Source organism: Zootoca vivipara, chromosome 5 (assembly GCF_965207765.1).
Source record: "Zootoca vivipara chromosome 5, rZooViv2.hap1.1, whole genome shotgun sequence".
NCBI lineage: Eukaryota > Metazoa > Chordata > Lepidosauria > Squamata > Lacertidae > Zootoca > Zootoca vivipara.
The window spans coordinates 90,673,869-90,698,398 of NC_142588.1; the positions used below are offsets into that span (position 1 = coordinate 90,673,869).

Here is a 24,530-nt window from a genome sequence, read left to right on the forward strand (position 1 = left end):
GAAAGTAAAATCTCTCACTGCCTCCATTTCTTCCCCTTCTATTTGCCAGGAGGTGATGGGACCAGTGGCCATGATCTTGGTTTTTTTGATGTTGAGCTTCAGACCATATTTTGCGCTCTCCTCTTTCACCCTTGTTAAAAGGTTCTTTAATTCCTCCTCACTTTCTGCCATCAAGGTTGTGTCATCTGCATATCTGAGGTTGTTGATATTTCTTCCGGCAATCTTAATTCCGGCTTGGGATTCATCTAGTCCAGCCTTTCGCATGATGAATTCTGCATATAAGTTAAATAAGCAGGGAGACACTATACAACCTTGCCGTACTCCTTTCCCAATTTTGAACCAATCAGTTGTTCCATATCCAGTTCTAACTGTAGCTTCTTGTCCCACATAGAGATTTCTTAGGAGACAGATGAGGTGATCAGGCACTCCCATTTCTTTAAGAACTTGCCATAGTTTGCTGTGGTCGACACAGTCAAAGGCTTTTGCATAGTCAATGAAGCAGAAGTAGACGTTTTTCTGGAACTCTCTAGCTTTCTCCATAATCCAGCGCATGTTTGCTATTTGGTCTCTGGTTCCTCTGCCCTTTCGAAATCCAGCTTGCACTTCTGGGAGTTCTCGGTCCACATACTGCCTAAGCCTGCCTCGTAGAATTTTAAGCATAACCTTGCTAGCGTGTGAAATGAGCGCAATTGTGCAGTAGTTGGAGCATTCTTTGGCACTGCCCTTCTTTGGAATTGGGATGTAGACTGATCTTCTCCAATCCTCTGGCCATTGCTGAGTTTTCCAAACTTGCTGGCATATTGGGTGTAGCACCTTAACAGCATCATCTTTTAAAATTTTAAATAGTTCAGCTGGAATATCATCACTTCCACTGGCCTTGTTATTAGCAATGCTTTCCAAGGCCCATTTGACTTCACTCTCCAAGATGTCTGGCTCAAGGTCAGCAACCACACTACCTGAGGTGTACGAGACCTCCATATCTTTCTGGTATAATTCCTCTGTGTATTCTTGCCACTCTGGGTATAATTCCTCTGTGTATTCTGGGTATAATTCCTCTGTGTATTCTTGCCACTCTGGGTATAATTCCTCTGTGTATTCTTGCCACCTCTTCTTGATGTCTTCTGCTTCTGTTAGGTCCTTACCACTTTTGTCCTTTATTATGGTAATCTTTGTACGAAATAAAATAAAAAAATTCCTTCAGTAGCACCTTAAAGACCAACTAAGTTTATATTTTGGTATGAGCTTTCGTGTGCATGCACACTTCTTCAGATACACCAGGTGTATCTGAAGAAGTGTGCATGCACACGAAAGCTCATACCAAAATATAAACTTAGTTGGTCTTTAAGGTGCTACTGAAGGAATTTTTTTATTTTGCTTCGACTCAGACCAACACGGCTACCTACCTGTAATTTGTACGAAATGTTCCTTTCATATCTCCAATTTTCTTGAACAGATCTCTGGTTTTCCCCATTCTATTGTTTTCCTCTATTTCTTTGCATTGCTCATTTAAGAAGACCCTCTTGTCTCTCCTTGCTGTTTTTTGGAAATCTGCATTCAGTTTCCTGTATCTTTCCCTATCTCCCTTGCATTTTGCTTGCCTCCTCTCCTCCGCTATTTGTAAGGCCTCGTTGGACAGCCATTTTGCTTTCTTGCATTTCCTTTTCCTTGGGATGGTTTTCGTTGCTGCCTCCTGTATAATGTTACGAGCCTCCATCCATAGTTCTTCAGGCACTCTGTCCACCAGATCTAAATCCTTAAACCTGTTCCTCACTTCCACTGTGTATTCATAAGGGATTTGATTTAGATTGTATCTTACTGAACCAGTGGTTTTTCCTACTTTCTTCAGTTTAAGCTGGAGTTTTGCTATAAGAAGCTGATGATCTGAGTTACAGTCAACTCCAGGCCTTGTTTTTGCTGACTGTATAGAGCTTCTCCATCTTTGGCTGCAGAGAATATAATCAATCTGATTTCGATGCTGCCCATTTGGTGATATCCATGTGTAGAGTCGTCTCTTGTGTTGTTGGAAGAGAGTGTTTGTGATGACCAGCTTGTTCTCTTGACAGAACTCTATTAGCCTTTGCCCTGCTTCATTTTGAACTCCAAGGCCAAACTTGCCAGTTGTTCCTTTTATCTCTTGATTCCCTACTTTAGCATTCCAATCCCCTGTAATGAGAAGAACATCCTTCTTTGGTGTCATTTCTAGAAGGTGTTGTAAGTCTTCGTAGAACTGGTCAATTTCACTTTCTTCAGCACCGGTAGTTGGTGCATAAACTTGGATTACTGTGATGTTAAAAGGTCTGCCTTGCATTCGTATCGAGATCATTCTGTCATTTTTGAGATTGCATCCCATTACAGCTTTTGCCACTCTTTTGTTGACTATGAGGGCCACTCCATTTCTTCTACGGGATTCTTGCCCACAGTAGTAGATATGATAGTCACCCGAACTGAATTCACCTATTCCCTTCCATTTTAGTTCACTGATGCCCAGGATGTCAATATTTATTCTTGCCATCTCATTTTTCACCACATCCAGCTTACCAGGGTTCATGGTTCTTACATTCCAGGTTCCTATGCAGTATTTTTCTTTACAGCATCGGACTTTCCTTTCGCTTCCAGGCATATCCGCAACTGAGCGACCTTTCGGCTTTGGCCCAACCGCTTCATCAGCTCTGAATCTACTTGTACTTGTCCTCCGCTCTTTCTCAGTAGCATGTTGGACGCCTTCCGACCTGAGGGGCTCATCTTCCAGCGTCATAACTTTTATATGCCTGTTGTCTTTGTCCATAGAGTTTTCTTGGCAGGGATACTGGAGTGGCTTGCCAATTCCTTCTCCAGGTGGATCACGTTTGGTCAGAACATAACTTCTCTAAGTTATTTAAGCCCCTTCGCCACGACAAGGCAGTGATCCATGAAGGGGACCCGAGGTATTACTGTATACTAATATTCCTTCAAGTCTCTCTATGTTCAGAGTATTTTAGAACCAGCATTATGTAAGTTTGTTGCATTTTACTATTGAAAGTGTCCTTTGACACACCCTAAGACAATCAATTGATCCTAGCCCTTTAAGAAATGCTGCTCCACTCAGTATATAAGCCAAGAATCAGAAACACCCTCCAGCAGTCTGAACAATGGTGTTACAACATCACAACTGTGGGAATGTTCAGGAATGTGGATGAGGAGATATTGCTTAATATATTCTATCCCCGCTTGCGCTAGCAAGCACCAAACTTTAGCAGAGTAAAAACATTCCCCTTTTTGCAAAATGCACAGCAGAAAAGCGTTTGCGCAGGCTTGATTTAAGCCTATAATAAAATTAAGTGTATTTTCCTGGTATTTCCCCCTTTTCCCTCTTAAAAGAAAAGACACGACACAATGATCTTAAAAGTATAAGAGATGTTTACTTACAAGCATCCCAAGGTACAGCACACTCAAGAGGTAAAAGGCAATATATACATTGTAAGAAGTGAGACTCCATCTCATCTCTCTCTCTAGGCTGGAGGCCTTGAGAGAGAGACTCACTAAGATGTTGCTTCTTAGATGTGTGTAGTCCAAGAGGTCTGGTCCAAGAGAAGAGAAATGGCTGTTTCCTTCAGAATTTATCTATCGCTTTTCCCATCTAATTAGCATGTGAAGGAACAGGAAACTAGGCTTAGTCGTGTGTTCCTACTCAGTCCTCCAAGTGGACTATCTAGGGATTGTTGTGACTTGACTGCACTTAACCCTTTGCATCCCACAACAACTAGGAGAGCTTTTACAGCCCTTTATTTAATCTTTTTCTAAGAGCAATGATATTCATTAGTTGAATTGTCCCATAGGTTAGCTAACCTTTAGTTTAAACAACTATAGTCTTATCTTGGGGAAGTTTTTCCCTGACTGCTATGTAATTTTCAATTCTTTTCAGAGTTTACAGCTCCTCTTTAGCTTTTGATTATAAGGAACGCTCTTAAAACTTGCCCTGTGCTCTCTCTCTAATGCCCTGTTCTGTGTCAAATGAACCACAAGATGCCTGGGGTTGTTTTGTTGTTGTTCACTCTTTAATGTAAAGTTTTGATGGTACTTTAACCAATAAAACACACACTTTTATGAACAAAACACAACAGCAACTGTCACTCCCTACCATACTACAACGGGGGCTACCCATCGAACAAGGTGAGTGGGGGCTCCTGCAGTCTCCCTGAGTGTAAGCAGTGGAGGGAGATGTGGGCCTAATCGCCACCCCCACCCCATGCTACCCCAAGAGAAAGGGCAGGCAAATGACAGGCGCAGAAACTCCCATCACCTCTGTGCATTTGGTTGCCCTCCAGGCGGCGCAATGGGGAAGCCTGGGCCCTCTGCGCCTGTTAGGGAAAATTGCTCAGCCACTCAGCTCGTCAGGCACGGACCTGCGGTTCACTGCGGACGTAAAGGAAGGAGTCCAGCCACAAGTGTCATACCTACATGCATCATCATTACATGGTGAAATGTCAGAAAAGGGGACGGTACAGAGTACATTTGCATAGAGGTAAACAGGATTAACATAAGATAACGACACAAAATGATCCAGGGTATTGATAGGCAAGTACAGGTAAGTATTTGGGTGGGGACCCTTGAGTACCCAGTGGAAGAAGACAATAGGTCCAGGTGCATTTCACCCCTGGCTCAGGCAGGACCGGAGGACCGTGGATGGCAGGAGATCCTGTTCTGATGGGCCAGTGATTATGTGCAGGAGCACTGCCCTGGCTACGTGACTCCTCGCTTGGGAGATTATGGTTGTTCCCAGTATCCCTAAAAGACCTAGGTCAGAGCTACAAAATGGTGGTGGAACAGTGAAGATCCATGAAGGAACTGATTTTCTATGATTTATTAAGCAGTTCCCGTTTTCCTAATACAAACTGCTGCGGTTTAGCGCAGTCTAGGTGGCCTGGATACATTGTAACAAGTCCTAATTGGATCAAGGTTTTGATGGGCTATCAGTGATTGTTCTCCTGTCAACACCTCGTCAGCGCTCACTCAAGCCTGCTGAGCTGAGCTGAGCTGAGCTGGGCTCTGCAGAACTAATGCATTGACCTGATTGGTCAACTAATGTATTGACCTGATTGGTTAAGGCGCGTCTTTATTCAAATAGAGAGTTCATTTAGAGATACGAGTACACAGTATCATTCATTCAGAAATATGGCAACGTAGATTCAAAGACAGCGGGGAAAGGAAAGAAAGCAGCCTTTATTATACCGGGCTTGTTCTCGAGGGGGTTCCAGGGTGCTGGTGTTGACGTGACTCCTAAGTGGGGTTGTTGAGTCGGATGGGGCTCCTGTGAAGGCATCTGGAACATCCTTGATTCCAAACTGGGACCTCGTTTAGGTGCCCCCCCTTCCTGTTCCCTAACAGTGCCCAATCCACATTGCTGAACCAGCCGGGCACAGAATGAGCTGGCTGTGCTCTGCAGGAGCGGCTACCGCCTGGCCATTTCAGCTGCCCTCTCCAGCTGTGAGGACGGAAGTGTGGGCAGAGGCTGAAGCTCCCTCGGGAACGCAACAGGGCGCGAGCTACACTCCACGAGGAGAGAAAGCGTGCACAATTCGCGGCCACAGCCCACTCGCAGGCTCCTTTCTTTTGCGGCGGCCAGGCGCAGAGGAATGCGTGGGCGACAACGAGGAGACAATACACCCGCCCTCCTGACTGGGAGCAAGCTGTGCTGCTCTCTCCGGACAACACCTGGCTCGTGATTAGTCCTGTCAGGGAATTTCCTGCGAGCCGTCTGGCGAAGGCGGAGATGCTGGAGAAGGCGGGCTTGCCTCCTCCTCAGCCACCTGAAACTCTGGCCTTCCTCACCGTCTTTTCTGCGATTGGTTCAGGGCCGCTCCATCCCGCCCCGTCTGGCCTGCCCCGTCAAGGGGGCTGGGTCATGCCATGTTTCATTGAGGTGGAGATATGTAGGCAAAGCTCCAGGCTGGACGGGAGCTTTGCAGCTGGGAAAGACGCGGTCTTCTCGACTGAGACCAAGAGAGCACACAAGGGAGAGGTGGCCGCCCAGCAGCTTCCCCCCAATTGCACAGGACTGGGAAAACATCCTGCGCGCACGTGAAGGGATTGTGCCCGCCCGCAACTCCACCTCCTGCTCAGGCGGAAGTGGCTCTGTAGCATGAGGAGGAGTGGGAGAACAAATGGGGGGGGAACAGTGCGGATGGCGTGCATGCCAGCAGTGAGGGCTTTGCGTGTCACGTCTGAAACGCATGTCATAGGTTTGCCATCACTGGCTTAAGCTATGCTTTAAACCTGTGGGTTTGGCCCCCTTGATATTGAGGGATGATTTTCAATCATCGTGGGAAAGGGAGGTCTTAGATGAAGTACAGACTTGCGGACTGTCACACCTTTACTTGGATTCTATGACGTACAGTCAAGCTAGAGCTGTGATTGCTCAGAGATAGGGCGATATTGCTAGACAAGAGGACATAGCCCTTGTGAAACCAGGGATGTTCCTGGGGGAGCAGATCTATCAGGTTACACCAGCTCCTTACCTCGCGGTAATCCACTATGTGGAATACCGTAGACTCCTCACTGCGGCCAGATTGAACGTCCTCGAATCTGCAGTATTATGGGGAAGGTACAGGGGAGTTCCATACGATCCGAGAACTTGCCATTGTGCCTTGGGTGAGGTAGAGTCTTCCGAACATATCCTCCTGAGTTGCCCTTTCTATGACGATTTAAGACAATGACTCATAGCCCCATGCCTATCTCAACTTAGCTCTCTATCCAGAGAAAGTCAGGTTGTATATTTGTTGAATAATCCCACTGGGAAAACAGCTTTCTTGGTGGCCAAATTTCTCTTCCTAGCTCTCAAGCGTCGTAAGATTAAAATCAACTGCATTGATGCGGGTTTATCCGTAGAGCCTTTTTAGTGCTGCCCATGTTTTATTTTAGTTTCTAGATGTCTTAGATGTTTTAATTTTGTACTGAGAAATGTATCTTTTCTGACTGACAGTCGAATAAAAAATGATGATGATGATGACTGCTGCCCTTCAGTACGCCATCCTGTTGGTGCCCTAATAATAATAATAATAATAATAATAATAATAATAATAATAATAATATATTATTATTATTATTTATACCCTGCCTATCTGGCCGGGTTGGCCCAGCGACTTCCAACAAAATATTAAAATACAGATATCCATCAAACATTAAAAGCTTCCCTAAACAGGGCTGCCTTGAGATGCCTTCTAAAGGTCTGGTAATTGTTATTCTCTTTGACCTCTGGTGGGAGGGCATTCCACAGGGTGGGTGCCACTACCGAGAAGGCCCTCTGCCTGGTTCCCTGTAACTTGGCTTCTCGTAGCGAGGGAACCGCCAGAAGGCCCTCAGCGATGGACCTCAGTGTCCGGGTAGAACGATGGGGGTGGAGACACTCCTTCAGGTATACTGGACCGAGGCCGTTTAGGGCTTTAAAGGTCAGCACCAACACTTTGAATTGTGCTCGGAAACGTACTGGGAGCCAATGTAGGTCTTTCAGGACCGGTGTTATGTGGTCTCGGAGGCCGCTACCAGTCACCAGTCTAGCTGCCACATTCTGGGTTAGTTGTAGTTTCCGGGTCACCTTCAGAGGTAGCCCCACGTAGAGCGCATTCCAGTAGTCTAAGCGAGGGATAACTAGAGCATGCACCACTCTGGAGAGACAGTCCGCAGGCAGGTAGGGTCTCAGCCTGTGTACCAGATGGAGCTGATAAACAGCTGCCCTGGACACAGAATTGACCTGCGCCTCCATGGACAGCTGTGAGTCCAAAATGACTCCCAGGCTGCACACCTGGTCCTTCAGGGGCACAGTTACCCCATTCAGGACCAGGGAGTCCTCCACACCTGCCCACCTCCTGTCCCCTACAAGCAGTACTTCTGTCTTGTCAGGATTCAATCTCAATCTGTTAGCTGCAATCCAACCTCCAACCGCCTCCAGGCACTCACATAGGACCTTTACCGCCTTCACTGGTTCTGATTTGAAAGAGAAGTAGAGCTGGGTATCATCCGCATACTGATGAACACCCAGCCCAAACCCCCTGATTATCTCTCCCAGCGGCTGCATGTAGATGTTAAAAAGCATGGGGGAGAGGACAGAACCCTGAGGCACCCCACAAGTGAGAGCCCATGGGTCTGAACACTCATCCCCCACCACCACTTTCTGGACACGGCCCAGGAGGAAGGAGCGGAACCACTGTATGACAGTGCCCCCAGCTCCCAACCCCTCTAGATGGTCCAGAAGGATGTTATGGTCAATGGTGTCAAAAGCCGCTGAGAGATCCAGCAGGACCAGGAAGCAGCTCTCACCTTTGTCCCTAGCCTGCCGGAGATCATCAACCAGTGCGACCAAGGCAGTTTCAGTCCCATGATGAGGCCTGAATCCCGACTGGAAGGGATCCAAATGGTCCGTGTCTTCCAGGCATGCCTGGAGTTGTTCAGCAACCACTATCTCAATCACCTTGCCCAGGAATGGAAGATTTGAGACTGGGCAATAGTTGGCCATATTGGCCGCATCTAAAGATGGTTTTTTAAGAAGCGGTTTAATAACTGCCTCTTTCAGTGGCTCTGGGAAGGCTCCCTCACAGAGAGAAGCATTCACCAACCCGCGAAGCGCATCACCCAGCCCTTCCCGGCTAGCTTTTATAAGCCAGGATGGGCAAGGATCAAGGAGACAGGTGGTTGGTTTCACTCATCCAAGCAGCCTGTCCACATCCTCGGAGGTAACAGATTGGAATTGATCCCACCCAACTTGACTAGACAGGACTCTAGCACTCCCCCGCCCCAGCCCTGCTCCCACGGTGGAGTCTACCTCTTCCCGAATCTGAGCGACTTTATCTGCAAAAAACTTTGCAAAATCATTGCAGGAGATCATGTGGCCCGTACTGGGCCCCGATGGAGCAAGTGGTTCTGCTAAATTGCGAACCACCTGAAAGAGTCTCCTGCTGCTGTTTTCCGCAGATGCAATAGAGGCGGCGAAGAAAGTCGCTACCGCCACTTTGTAGGCTCGACATTGAGCTCTAACCCGTCTCCGGTCAGCTTCAGAATGAGTTATCTGCCATTGGCGCTCTAGCCATCTCAGCAATTGTTTCATTGCCCTCAGATCCGTGGAGAACCACGGGGCTGTCAGGGCTCCATGCAATCGGAGAGGGCGCTTCGGAGCCAAACAGTCAATAGCCCTGGCTAACTCCACATTCCAGCGGGCCACCAGGGAATCGGCTGAAAGGCCATCAACATGGGATAAAGCATCCCCTACCACTCTCTGGAAACCATTTGGATCCATTAGGTGGCAGGGGCGGACCATCCGAATCGGTCCCACCTCCCTACAGAGGGGAAGGGTCACAGAGAAGTCCAGTTGCACCAGGTAGTGATCTGACCATGGCACTTCTTTAGTTTTGCTTTTGCTTAGTGTCAGATCACCAACATCCATAGAGGTGAACACCAGGTCCAAGGCATGTCCGCGGCTATGAGTTGGGCCAGACTTATTCAGGGACAGCCCCATGGAGGCCATGCTTTCCACGAAGTCCTGAGCAGCCCCTTGTAAGCTTGTGTCGGCATGGATGTTAAAATCCCCTAGGACAACCAAACTAGGTGTCTCCAGGAGAACATCCGCCACAACCTGAAGCAGCTCGGGCAGGGAATCCTTGGTGCAGTACACCCAAAGGAATCCTGTACACCCAAAGGAATCCTGTACTTCCCCTATTGCCCAACTTCCAGAACATGCACTCAGAGAACTGGGTCTTCCCAATAGGACGCCTGGTATAAACTAATTCTTAGAATTTTGAAGTGTCAGGCATAGCTCTAGTGGCTTTAGCCCAAACGTAGCAGAGTTTTCCTGCACAGCGCAGAAGCTAGTTGAGGTGGAAATGATTAGTTGGCTAGACGCAGAATAACTATTTACAGGATTTATTAAAAGAAAATAAAAGCAGCAGAGTTTCTGCATACAAAGCAAAGCAAAATAAATCCCCCCCCTCTCTCTCTCCAACCACACGCAGCACTCCTACTCCTAACACCCAACAAGAAACAACTGTGCTAGCATTCCTAGATAACAGAGTTCAGTGCTGGCCGTTAACCAATCAGAGAGTAGTTTCCAGGTCAGGCAGACCTTGGCTTTCTGCCAAGAGTAAATTGACACTGCCTTGAGTTAATTGTATGAAGCAAGAATCTGTAAGTTTCCCATGAGAACTAATTAACAGAAACTGAACACCCCCTCACAGATTCTGCTGGACAATTAACATCAATTAACACCTGTGTAGGAACCTTTACTGTTCACTCATTTTTCCAGCAAACCTAAACCCTTGCACATTTGCTTGTTCTTTATCTTTGCCAATGGTTTAGTTAATACATCTGCCACATTTTCTTCACTTGATACATAAGTACATGTGATTACATTGTCTTGTACACAGCAACGAACATTTTGGTATTTTACAGGCAGACCTTGGCTTTCTGCCAAGAGTAAATTGACACTGCCTTGAGTTAATTGTATGAAGCAAGAATATGTAAGTTTCCCATGAGAACCAATTAACAGAAACTGAACAGCAATGACTTCCTAAAAATCACTGCACCCCCCCCCCCACAAGGCCTAGGTTGCTGTGCGTAAGAGAAACCTGGTGGACAAGCAGCAGCAAGAACAGGCCCATCTGCTTCATCCAACCAAGTCTCCGTTACATATGCCAGGTCAAGTCCTCCATCCACGATCAAGTCATGGATAACAGTGGTCTTATGGATCATTGACCTGGCATTGCACAGCAACACCTTCAGGTTGTGTGGGTATCCCTTGCTGATTTGAGTATCCATCTGGTCAGGACCAGACCCGGAGGCAGGGATAGTCCTCAGACAACGACTAAACCTGCCTCCTCGGTAATGACATGGTCTGGTCTTAGCGTAACTCCTCCTCCTACCCGTGATCACTGAGATCAGTTGTCCCAGTGCATCCCCCCCTGTGGAATCTGCCCCAGCCATTTTGTTGGCTGGGACCCACTCCCCAGCAGCCCTGACCCCTCCCCTTAAAATCAAATTTAAAACCAATACAGAAAACAACCAAACAAACAAAACAGTAAACAACAGAAACCAAAAACAATAAAAGTTACAAACACATCAAAATTACAAACAGAGCAGCAGCGGCACTGTTTCAGGCCTCCTAGGAGCCTTAAAGCTGTGGTGGAGTATGGGGCCTGCCCCCAGGCCCAAGGTGGACAGTGGGCTTCAGGGGGAGCAGTCCTCCCAAACACTCCCTGGCAGAGCAGCAGCAGCAATGTTCCAGGCCTCCCAGGAGCCTCAAAAGCTGTGATAGAGTATGGGGCCCGCCCCCAGGCCCAAGGTGGACAGTGGGCTTCAAGGGGAGCAGTCCTCCCAAACACTCCTGGCAGAGCAGCAGCAGCAATGTTCCAGGCCTCCCAGGAACAACTCAAAAGCTGTGGTGGAGTGTGGGACTCGCCCCAGGCCTATGGTGGAAGTGGGCTTCAGGGGGAGCAGTCCTCCCAAACACTCCCTGGCAGAGCCGCAGAAGCCTAACAGCTACCTATGCTGCCTTTATCCTACTTTGTATAGTTTTATGCTTTCAGTATTAATCAGAATCTTGCCCCTTTATACTAGTTTTAATGTCATTATGCGTGTTGTTTATAGCTGCTAGTTGAAGGGCACTTATCTCCAAAGTACATTGTGTAGCACAAGAAGCTGAATTAATAAAACAGCTTATTACAATATGTTCTTGATCCTGTATTTCTTCTGTTCTATTGCATATTGCCACATGGCCACATGGCCTAGAATGCTGTGTACTTCTCCCCTTCCAACAGATGGAAGGGCAACAAGTTGAATTGGCAATGAAGCAGGAGCACATCTTGCCTTTCCCAGCAGCAGCTCACGTGTAACTAGAGAAGACGAGACAAACGGAACAGGCACCTTTCCACTGCCTCCTCTGCAAGCATTTACTCTTTGTCAGACCATAGTTTATTTTATTTGTTTATTAAATACAATTATGAGCCTTTTCTCAGCGAAAACTTCAAAAAATACAAAATCACTCAACTATCATATATGAGCATATTAACTTTGAAAACATTGGAATTGGTAATAATCTCTAGCCAGTTATAGGTAGGTAGCCGTATTGGTCGGCTGTAGTCGAAACAAAATAAAAAAAATCCTTCCAGTACCACCTTAGAGACCAACTAAGTTTGTCATTGGTATGAGCTTTCGTGTGCATGCACACTTCTTCAGATACCTGTGTGCATGCACACGAAAGCTCAAGCCAATGACAAACTTAGTTGGTCTCTAAGGTGCTACTGGAAGTAATCTCTAGCCCAGACATGTATCATCTTAATTTCTTACCATATATTTGTATGGTGGTGATGCTCCTGTTGTGATCCACTGTGGGTTTGAAACCTGACCCAGGGCTCTGGCCCAGCCTTGCCAACCTGGTACCCTCCAGATGTTTTGGACTGTGATGCCAATAGTCAGGGATGGTGGGAGTTATAGTTCAAAAGCATTTGGTGGTCTACAGATTCCACATCCCTGCACACACAAAGATTGTGGCAATGACTTGTGCATCTACTTGTCTGTCTTCGGATGGCTGGTCACTATGAAGTGTTTCTGCTGCTCTGATCCTAGGCAGAGGCAAAAATGGAAATGAGGGATTAAAACAAATGGATTGGAATTATGAGAGGGCGGGAGGAAGGCAGGAAAGCAGGCAGGCAGGAAGGAAGGAAGGATGGAAGGAAGGAAGGAAGGAAGGAAGGAAGGAAGGAAGGAAGGAAGGGGAGGACCATACTCTATAATTTAAATTCAATTATGAAAACTCTTTTTAAAAAATTACTCAACCATCAGATATGAACTTATTAACTTTTAAAACATTGGAATTGGTAATAATCTGTAGCCCAGACTGTATCATCTTAATTCCTTGCCATATAGTGGGAGTTATAGTTCAAAAGCATTTGGTGGTCTACAGGTTCAACATCCCTGCACACAAAAAGATTGTGGCAAGATGATTTTCTGGCAATGACTTGTGCATCTACTTGTAAAACAAATGGGTTGGAATTATGGGAGGGCGGAAGGCAGGCAGGAAGGCAGGAAGGAAGGGGAGGAGAAGGAGGAGGGGGAGGGGAAAATGTTCGTAAGAGAACTGCAAATAGTGAGAAACTGCAGAGGTTAGGGAGGATGACCTTATCGTATTAAGTTGAAATATCCAACTGTGTTTTTTGAACACATCATTCCTCTCCTCTCTTTTGAACCAAATGGTAGCTGGGAAAGCAACACGGAAATATTTTCACCCTATGGATAGGACATCTACCCATTGTAGTACTGTCTGGATTCCAAGCAGTGAAAGAAGCTCTCATTGACCACTCTGAAGAACTAGACGAGCGACCAGAGACTCCTTTCCTTATGAAAATAGGAGAAGGAAACGGTAAGTAGTGAAGAATGAAAATTTCTACTGGTATTTTCCCAAGACAAAACATTTAAAGGGCTGTCCAGAAAAAGAGAATATGGTGCAGAATTCACCCTCAATAAAGAAAACCTGTCTGGTCGGACCAGTAGAAGTTGGAACTGGTTGGCATCACACATAAAAACAGTGTGGGGAAAATTGGCTGAATTGGGTTTGTTTGGTTTTCCATAATTTTTTATTGAAACTTTTCAGCAACACTAACTAATCTAAACAAAATTAAAAAATTCCTCCCAGCAGCACCTTAGAGACCAACTAAGTTGTCATTGGTATGAGCTTTCATGTGCATGCACATTTCTTCAGATACACTGAAATAGAAGTCCACAGACGTTTATATGTGGTGAGAGGGGGGGAATATCTAAGAAGGGTGATTCATAGAATCATAGAATCATAAAGTTGGAAGAGACCACAAGGGCCATCCAGTCCAACCCCCTGCCAAGCAGGAAACACATGCTTGATTGACTGACTGATGGCTGTCAATGACTGATAACGACTGCAAATGGTCTTGCATGAAAAAGCAAGTGTGAGATGGCTTTATCATGTATAATGAGATAAGAATCCAATGTCTTTGTTCAAACCAGGTCTGCCCATGGTTTTAAGCTTGGTGAAAAGTTTCAGATCAGCAACAGAACTACAACTTATCACCAAGCTTAAAACCATCAGTCCTCGCAGAAAACCCTTAATTGAATTGGGTTTGTGATTTGACTTTACTACTAGTATTTAACATTATGAGAAAACTCAGGTGATACCTGCAACTTCACTCTTTGTTGAAAAAATTACCACTGTTGATAAAGATAAACCCAACTCCTTTGTTAGCTTTGCTAGGAATAATAGGTCAATCAAAGCAACATTTATTTCATTGGGAGATGATGACCTTTTTGCTGGTAAATGCTTGCTTTGAAAAAGCTAAATGTTGACACTGTACCACAGGGCTGTCAATAGACTCATGAAATCCTCAGGTGTGGTCTGTTGCTCTGGCTGAGAAACTGACCTGCCAGGTCAGGGTGGCCAGAAGCAAAATAAGTTCTTTATCCTTCTACAACACTCCATCCATTTGTCTCCTAAATGAGAAGTGAAATTTGATCATGACGACCTTCCATGGAAAGATCTAAACCAGGGGTCCCCAAACTAAGGCCCGGGGGCCGGATGCGGCCCAATCACCTTCTAAATCTGGCCCGCGGACGGTCCAGGAATCAGCGTGTTTTTACATGAGTAGAATGTGTCCTTTTATTTAAAATGCATCTCTGGGTTATTTGTGGGGTCTGCCTGGTATTTTTACATGAGTAGAATGTGTCCTTTTATTTAAAATGCATCTCTGGGTTATTTGTGGGGCATAGGAATTCGTTCATTTCCCCCCCCCCCCCAAATATAGTCCGGCCCCCCACAAGGTCTGAGGGACAGTGGACTGGCCCCCTGCTGGAAAAAGTTTGCTGGCCCCTGATCTAAACTGTGTAATAAATGAAGACAGATTCTGCATGAATTTGTAATTCTTTGCTTTAGCGAGACTAAGCAGCTCTTACATGCAAGGGAATGAACATCACTAAACATTGTTTGTTCTGAGATGGCAACTTTTCACATTGATTTCTGTAAGTAATTATTTCTCATTGATTTTCCATAGGTATTGCATTTTCAAATGGTCACACCTGGAGGCAACAGAGACGCTTTGGTGTAGTTACTATGCGGAAGCTGGGGCTGGGGAAGAAAGGCATGGAGCACCAATTAGCAGAGGAGGCCCATCAGCTCGTGGAGGTTTTTGCACGTTCAAAGGGTATGTGATGAGGGGCGATGGTGCTGAGCTGACATATGAAGATATATTTGTGTAGTACCACTGTCCATTTTAGAAAGGAATGTGAAATGTTTTTCTTGGTTCCTAATGGAGATCTCAACAGTTTCTCTTGGCCGCCATGAAATCCCACTCTCAGTATGAACAGGAGCAGCTGAACTAACATCATGTTGTTGTTGTTTAGTTGTTTAGCCGTGTCCGACTCTTCGTGACCCCATGGTCCAGAGCACGCCAGTCACTTCTGTCCTCCACTGCCTCCTGCAGTTTGGTCAAACTCATGTTAGTACAGTAGCTTTGAGAACACTGTCCAACCATCTCGCCCTCTTTCATCCCCTTCTCTGAACTAACATAAGTATAACTTTATTTTGCAGGTCAACCATTTGACCCCTCCATGCCCATCTCTAATTCAGTTTCCAACGTGATATGTGCTGTGGCTTTTGGGCACCGGTTTGCTCTTGAAGATGAAAGGTTCCAGAAGCTGATGGAAGCAATGGATTTTCTCCTAAAATTTTTATGTAGCTTCTTTCATGCTGTGAGCAGTCATTTCCATTCCTGCTAAACCAAACAGGCAGGGCCGTCTTGAGCAGATCGCGCGCCCTGGTGCTGAGGGGTGGAGATTGCTCCGCCGCCCGCCCCGCCCTCGCAGGGCGCAATTGGTTTCCGCGTGGCTCTGCCGCGTGGCGCCCTCCTTGCCAGGCCGGCACACAGCTTACAAGCCCCGCACTATGGTGCACTGCGCCACCGGGGGTCTACGAAGAGCCGGCCCTGCAAACAGGTGTCCTTTAATACCACATGCCAGTATTCTGGAATCCATTATGATAGAAGATAGAGTGTTGGAGAATTGAGATCAGGTTTAAATTGATCTGAATTTAAGTAAAGGAATTACATACAGTGGTACCTCGAATTACAAATGACTCGACACCCAAATTTTCCGAGTTCCGAAGGAAAAAAATGGCCACGCGATAACGAATTTACCGACATCCGAAGGAAAACCACGGGCGGCTTTAGATGGGGTTTCCTCGACTTACGAATTTTTCCATCTCCCCCCCCCATGCATTCCTATGGGGGAAAGCCATGGAAGCTGCTTTTTTCTGACTTACGAAGGTGCCGTCGTAACGGATTGAATTCGTAAGTCGAGGCACCACTGTAGTTGTGTTGCCATCAAGCAAAACTAGATGTGTCTACTCTCTGCCTACTTAGCAGTGGCAAACATGATGGCGTCCATGTATAAGGCCTCTGCAGCCACCACCTTGGCTGGAGTTTTTTTAAAAAATGAAAGAGAGACCAGCAAAGACATTCAAAGTTCAGTTCTCCACATTTCTACATCCATTACTAATTTGTAAAAGAAAAGTTTTCATGAAAGTTACTTGAATTTTCCCCCATCCCTATTCTCCACCTACCAGAAAAGGCCACTAACTTGTTCCAGGAAGGGTCCGGCAATTGTGCCCAGTTTTGGAATGATGCCTGGGAGCTGGAAAATATTTTGAGCCATAGTTTTCTTCCACATTTTCAGCTAGGGATAATTCACAGAATCCAATCATTGTGGGATTCCAGCAAAGTTATAGACACCTTCCTTCTTCTTAGTGTGACTCAAATTAACATGCTAGCCCTGAAGAAGAATGCAGATCATGTTTTTTATGTGACCAAGCTTCCTCATGGTAATGACAGCATTTCTGCTCTCTTTCCTTTAGCTTTATGAAATGCTCCCATGGCTCATGAAACATCTCCCAGGGCCCCACAAGAAGGCCTTGTCCTGCAGAGAGATGGTGGTTTCATTTGCAAAGGAGGAGATAGAGAAGCATAAGGAGAATCAGTCTCTGCATGAGCCACAGGATTTCATTGATTTCTATCTGCTTCAGATGGAGAAAGTAAGTATCAGCTTTGAAGCTGAATGCTGCTCATCCAAGGAGTCATTATATTCTGTGTAATCTCTTGCCTGGAAACCAGTACAGTGGTACCTTGCTTCTCAAACTTAATCCGTTCTGGAAGTTTGTTCCAAAACTAAAGCGTTCCAAAACCGAGGCACGCTTTCCCATAGAAAGTAATGCAAAAGGAATTAATCCGTTCCAGACTTTTATAAACAACCCTTAAGACAGCAATTTAACATGAATTTTACTATCTAATGAGGCCATTGATCCTTAAAATGAAAGCAATAATCCATGTACTGCACTATAAAATAAATAGGACAGTATTGTAGATGATAAAAATTAACATGAAAAAATTGATTCTTACCTGCACTGATGATAGTCATTGTTTGGATGGGGGGCTTTTATCCATTTCCATAATCACACAATCAATCAATTATAACACAAGAACAAGCTACAGTCACAAAAACGAAAAAAACCACACACAAAATGCAAAAAATAGCAAAAACAAAAGCACCAAATATAAGCTCCAAATATCACCTCAGAACACTGCAATCAGAAATGGAAGGCTTTGATTCCAATGGAGGGAACACAAATTAGCAGTGCAACAGTGAAAATGGAAGCTCAGGAGCTCATTCGGCTTCCGAAGCAAAGTTTGCAAACCAAAACATTGACTTCCAGGTTTGCAGCATTCATGTTCCAGGTTGTTCAGGAACTAAGGTACCACTGTATCTTTTTTTTTATCTCAGTTGAAAACGGCATTGAGTTCCCCCCAAATATTTCTCATAGTCAGTTTAGTTGCTAAAGTGGGTTGATATCCATCCATAAACATCTATAGAAATGGTTAAGAAATGTGAGTGTAAAGGAGTGGAAACAAGTGTGTTAAGGGCTCTTGCTTTGGAGCATTCCCTCTGTACATAATTTTTTCTGGATTGATATTCATCTCACATTCAAATGTGCACTGAGAAAACAGAAAATCCGAAACAAAATATTCTTAAGCTAAACTATGACTTCAAATCCCTGTCTCATCTATCTTCATATACTAGAAAGGACAAAAAATATTTTCATCTTTCCCTCTTTGAACAATGCTTAGTTATTATGGTGACAAAAGAATGGTTAAATATGTTTAGTGGAACTTACCATATTTCGCCACATAATTGTCACCTTTTTATGCCAATTATTCTTTTTAAAAAATGGAGTTGCGACAATTATGTGGTGAAAAACCAAGGCATGACCCTTATGCGAGGAAATAGTTTTTATTAACAAACATACTTATGTTAACATTGCTTATTACTTGTTACTAACTGTTTCTGGTGTGATTAGGATGCACAGAAAACTTGTGAACAGGTAAAAGTAGTCCAAATCAGGGCAAGGCAATTGCATGTGCACTGAGAATGCCCTGCGAGTGACTATTATGTGGCGAATGCTTTGGGACTGATTTTATGGCTTTAAAAAAGGAGCTCGACTATTATGTGGTGGTGTCCATTAGGCACTGAAATATGGTAGCACACATTTGGAATATCTGATGCCAGAGTTTCCACTGGATCCCTCTTTTCAAGGCCAGTGTTGGCTTATTATGCCAACCCACAGTAGCTACTGCTGTAAATACAGATATTCTTATAATAACCAGCTATGAAGCACAACACCCATGAGCCAGGCTGTGGCAGCTGCCTTGGACAGTGGAATGCCAACAGGAGGCATCTCTGGAGGTGTGCTGCCTAGCCAGCTGCTACCAGTACAGGAGAAGCAAAGGGGACAGCTTCTGGCAATATTTCACCAAAATCTTCCAAGATCTCACCCAGCCCCCTGTTTTTGTTGCTGTTTTGTAGACACTGCTGTGCAACCCAGGTAAGGCAGGCGGCAGCAACAGGCTTTCTTCTTCTTCTTTGGCGATCACTCGTAGCTGAGTAGGATTGTCTTCCATGAACACGGTTTTAACAATGGGTCCATAAGTGACTGTGGAGGCCAATTCTGGATTTACACGTCCTTCCACAATGGGGACATTTGTTTCTGGGTGGTAGTTGATCAGTGGTGACCCCACTGGGCGTGGTAATTCAGTCAGGGAAAAAGGGAGGCAGACTATGTTTAGGGCACCTTTCTAGCCCCTCCCCCTTTTTGGAGTGAGCAGAGTGGATCCTAAAAAGGGCTGTTCAGTCATGGATACAGCTGCTGAGCTATTCAACTGCCTCGTTCCTTGAGTCAGAATGACTGAATCTGTATCCACCGCCCATGTGCTGGTTCATGATTTCACGATCCTGCCCCCGTTACCATATGGGCCGATCACCATGGAACTTTTGGTGTTTGGGTTTGGGGCGGGTTTTTTGGAAGACACCTGTACATGAATTTGTTTTGCGTGTGTAGATCAGTGCACACTGACCAATACACAGTCTTCGCAGTAAGGCTCTGTTCTGCTGGCATGAGTAGTCACAACGACTGGTAAATTCTTATCTCCTGCAGCTTTCACCCACCTTTACAGCCATTGTAACATACTTCTTTGTATCATCCGTCTGTTCTGCCGTTTATGACTTCTTGGATCATTCTTTGTCTTGCTCCTCCCCTTTGACCTTACCACCTTGGGTGACCCTGCTGGGAGTATGAGATTCCCAATGGCTTCACTCACAAGCGTCATAGGAATGTACAAGCCCACTCACCACGACAAGGTGATGATCCAGCGAGTGACGGCAGCAACAGTAGGGCGGTGGTGGCAGCAGCTTCCCTTTTCACCTCAGGCAGTGTAAGAGGACACCCCACCCCTCATGAAGCATGTGTGGGTGGTATGGTAATAAGTGGGGGGAAGAAGATCAAGTAAGTGCTGAAGGACAGGTTGTAATGCATATAAATGACATGTCGCTTTCCCTATTTTCAACACCAGAGCAGGAATGACCCAGAGTCCACCTATGCTGAAGAGAATTTGGCTCAGTGCATTACTGAGCTCTTCATAGCAGGGTCAGACACAACCACGGGTTCTCTGAAATGGGCACTTCTCCTCCTGGCAAGTCATCCAGATATCCAAGGTGAGAGAGGAGAGCCAGGGCTTCTGTGGATCACTGTGGTGGACCACAATTCTTTAAAGGTTTCATATCGGAAAGAGTTAAAAGTGAGTTTATGATGTAAATTATGGAAGGCAAACGAGATTGAAATAAGCTAAATGTTTTTGACTTACATGTCTGGAAAGATAGTTTTTCCCGCCAGCATTTTCCTACATAGTTTCTGGAACCTATAAATAACAGAAGCAAAAATGTAAAATGCCCAGAAAGCTGGGACCCGGGGAAAATATGGGCCTTGCCCTAAATTCACAGAATGAGCAGAATAGTTATGTAATAAAATAAAATGTCCCTAAGAAGTTTAAAGTTGGACATGAGTTTAATTGCATTGCTCTGTCATTTGTCATCATTGAAGCCTACAATTGTAGAGTTGGAAGAGACCCCAAGGGTCTTCTAATACAACCCCCGGCAATGCAGGAATCTCAACACATGCTCCTCCATCCAGGTTGATACCAAACCACAAGCTGCTATGCAAATCTGCTAGCAGTTTCTTTATGCAGCAAATGTACAAGAATGCTCCTGCTGTGAAATAAGTGACCGGCCTCTCCATGCTCCAGTACATGAGGGACATGGGTAGTGCTGTGGTCTAAAGCACTGGCCGCTAGGGCTTGCTGATTAGAAGGTCGGCAGTTCAAATCCGCATGACAGGGTGAGCTCCCGTTGCTCTGTCCCAACTTCTGCCAACATAGCAGTTCGAAAGCATGCCAGTGTAAGTAAACAGGTAGTGCTGCGGTGGGAGGTAATCGGCATTTCTGTGCACTCTGGCACTCATCATGGTGTCCAGTTGAGCCAGAAGTGGTTTAGTCATGCTGGCCACATGACCCGGAATGCTGTCTGTGGACAAACACTGGCTCCTTCACCTCCTTCCTTTGACTGGACTTAACTGCCCAGAGGTCCTTTACTTTTACCTTTACATGAGTGATGCTAGCCAAAGATCAGGTGAGGAAATGAGGATTAATGAAACAAAGTAGGAAATATTGGGGGCCGGGGGTGAAGACTATACAGGTGAAAGTTGGAAAATTAGAATATTGTCGAAAAGTGCATGAGAGCCAGTGTGGTGTAGTGCTTAAGAGCGGTAAGACTCGTAATCTGGTGAACTGGGTTCGCGTCTCCGCTCCTCCACATGCAGCTGCTGGGTTTGTTGTGGGGGAAGAAGGGAAAGGAGAATGTTAGCCGCTTTGAGAATCCTTCAGGTAGTGATAAAGCGGGATATCAAATCCAAACTCTTCTTCTTCTTCTTCTTCTTCTTCTTCTTCTTCTTCTTCTTCTTCTTCTTCTTCTTCTTCTTCTTCGTAACTTATTATTATTTATTTTTCTTTTAATTTTTACAAATGCTTTCTTTTCGAAATTCCACAGTAATAAAACAAATAGTTAACATAATACAAAAATAAACATCGCTATTACATTTCATTAATTACATTCCATTTATAATTGACCTGCCTAACGACAAATAATTGCAATTATAATAAAGGCTTGACATATCTTGCTTTGCATGTCATGCATCTATCTCATATATTGGCTTCACCTTTTAAATTGCATTGCTGAAATAAATGCACTTTTTGATGATATTCTGAATTTCCAAGGTTCACCTGTATATATGGTTCTGGTAACCAGAAACAACTGAGATGAGCTTCACTTTCAACCTTTTCACACCTGGGATCTTGAGTGGGGACGAACCATTTACACTGACTTGAGCTTCCTGGAGAAATTGGTGGCCTATGAAAGCAAGAAACTGGGACTCATTCACAGAGATTTATGGAATATGTTCAAGGGAAATAAATGTCCACCTGAAATAAAATGCAGTATTCAAAATAAACCTTCTGTTTCCATCATTCTCTTCAGATAAAATGCACAAGGAAATAGAAGATGTCATAGGTTCTGCTCACTCAATTGGCTATCAAGATAAGAAGAAACTGCCCTACACCAATGCTGTGATTCATGAAATGCAGCGCTTTAAATATGTCCTTTTTGTTGGGTTGCCTAGGCAATGTACAAAGGATGTGAAGCTGTGTGGTTTTCTCATTCCCAAGGTATAAATGTGTGATACAGCTGCACTCCTGTAGCCAAAGAGCAGCAAAATGTTGCATATTGAGAGATGCAGCCAGCCTTACAGGAACTTCCTGTCTAGTCAAAAATCTGAAGGGCAAGAGCAGGACCTCCACCTGCAGCAATGTTTCACCATCGGCAAGTGCCATTCCATGGGGCCTTTGAGGCAGGGGAGGAGCATGTAGTGACCAGAGGTCTCAGCCTGACTGTGAGCTTTCATTTTCAAAGAGGTGGGGGAAGGTGATAAATACAAAGCCACCCACCCAAATAATAATAGTAATAATAATAATAATACAGATCAGTCTCTGCAATGATTAGTCTCGGGATAATGTGGGACAAAAAAAGAGGTATTGATCTGAATGCATTCCAAGTCAATTGTTTCTTCTTTGCAGGGGACTATGATTTTTCCTGATCTGCGCTCTGTTCTTTGTGATCCCACACGATGGGAGACACCTGCAGAGTTCAACCCAAATCATTTCTTGGACAAGGATGGACAATTTGTGGACAGAGAAGAATACCTGCCATTTGGTGCAGGTAAACGCAGAAGACCAAGCTATCTTGTGATCTGTAGATGTGCTTATTTGTCTGCTTCCAGGAAATGACATCAGCATCAGCACATGAGGGAGTGGGTCAGAGCAGAAGCAGCGTCTTCTGGCTTGAGTGGCAATGCTGGTCAGCAGAATGGGGCAAGGCAGTGGCAAGTTAAGGGGATCTCGGAGTTAGTGGTTTGGGACCAGAGCCGTAGGTAGGTGATCTTGTGCCCCTGACAGAACTGTCCAGATTGCAGCCCTTAGCCATGGACAAATTAGCTCTTCTTTCCACCTCTCCTCCAACCCCCCTCCATTCAATTTCTCACACACTTCACCTTGTATTGAATTCCTTCACAGAAAACCCAATATTTAATTTGTTATGTCTTAATAAAAGGTTTCAGCAAAGCAAATGACATTCAGATGGCAGTTGACAGTTTTTTCTATGTAATTAAGTTGTAAAACAATACAGTGGTACCTCGGTTTATGAACACAATTGGTTCCGGAAGTCTGTTCATAAACTGAAGCGTTCATAAACTGAAGCGAACTTTTCCATTGAAAGTAATGGAAAGTGGATTAATCCGTTCCAGACGGTCCACGGAGTAACCGTTCATAAACTGAAGCGAACTTTTCCATTGAAAGTAATGGAAAGTGGATTAATCCGTTCCAGACCGGTCCGTGAAGTACTTAAACTGAAGCGTTCATAAACTGAAACATGGGTGTAATTGGTTCCGGAAGTCTGTTCATAAACTGAAGCGTTCATAAACTGAAGCGAACTTTCCCCTTAAAAGTAATGGAAAGTGAATTAATCCGTTCCAGATGGGTCCGCGGCATTCATAAACCGAAAATTCATAAACCGAGGTGTTCATAAACCGAGGTTCCACTGTATACAGATAGGCCTAAATGAGACGTAGAGAAATGTCATACTGATTTGTTCCACATTGATAACTTTACATTGTAATACTATATGATGTAAAATGACATTGCTTTCACAATATCTGTGTTATTTGGTTGATATAAATAAGAAAACTATTATTATTATTTACAAGTCACGTTACAAATTCTTATACACAAGAGTTGTTATTTGAAATCTAAAGTGCTAAAAGTGCTAGAAATTCTGCAAACCTTCAGCTAGCTGTTCATTGTTCAATTACTGTTTATTTAGCACATTTAGCTTACAGAGTCCTTGGCTGTGTGTTTCACTAATTTTGAAAATTAGTGCTATGGATTCACTGAAACAAACAAAAAAATAAATCCAATTTTAGAATCAGGGAAATTGAAAGTTGAGAGACGTTGATATTTCCAGGTGGTGGACAATCTTTCTACGTCTGAGAGAAAATAAGAAATAGAAAATAAGAAATCGAAACAGAAAATAGCTTTTAATAAACATATTTTTTTCATTGAGATATATAGGTATGGAACAACCAATTGTTTCAGTAACTTTTGTTTTCAGGATATGTGTAGATGGATGGTATCAGACAAGGGTTTAGGAAACTCAACTCAACTATTTCCACAGATATGTTTGGGTCTGGGGATACTGGATTGGGCTTGACTGACCTGATTATTGCAAGGATATTTGTGGATTAGATTATGCCTAACTGCTCAGTATTCAAGTGCTAAATAATGATTACACAGATATATATCATTGGTTCAATGGGCATTGAGTATTCAGCAATTTGAAAACATCTGATCAGACCAGACCTGCTTCGCTTTTGTAGGCTCTTCAGATGCTGTTGGACTACAACACCCATCATCCCTGCCTTTGGCTGTGCTATCTGGGCCTGATGGGAGTTGGAACCCACCTACCTCTGGAGGCCACTTTAGATTCTAAGCCAGCCATCCCCAAACTGC

General features: G+C 44.7%; 1 protein-coding gene across 5 annotated transcripts in view; it reads left to right on the top strand.

Annotated features, from left to right (window-relative positions):
* LOC118094000 (cytochrome P450 2J2-like) overlaps positions 1-24,530 on the top strand; it is a 38,439-nt gene that overhangs the window by 10,539 nt on the left and 3,370 nt on the right. For 2 of the 5 annotated variants that reach the window (XM_088669255.1, XM_060274313.2), the window contains exons 2-8: positions 13,216-13,378; positions 15,033-15,182; positions 15,569-15,729; positions 16,889-17,065; positions 19,935-20,076; positions 21,949-22,136; positions 22,545-22,686. In XM_088669255.1, the coding sequence (XP_088525381.1) occupies positions 13,216-13,378; positions 15,033-15,182; positions 15,569-15,729; positions 16,889-17,065; positions 19,935-20,076; positions 21,949-22,136; positions 22,545-22,686 (1,123 nt within the window). Of the gene's footprint in view, positions 1-13,215; positions 13,379-15,032; positions 15,183-15,568; positions 15,730-16,888; positions 17,066-19,934; positions 20,160-21,948; positions 22,137-22,544; positions 22,687-24,530 lie in introns of all 5 variants that reach the window. The other 3 variants (XM_088669258.1, XM_088669257.1, XM_088669256.1) reach the window with 2 other exon arrangements.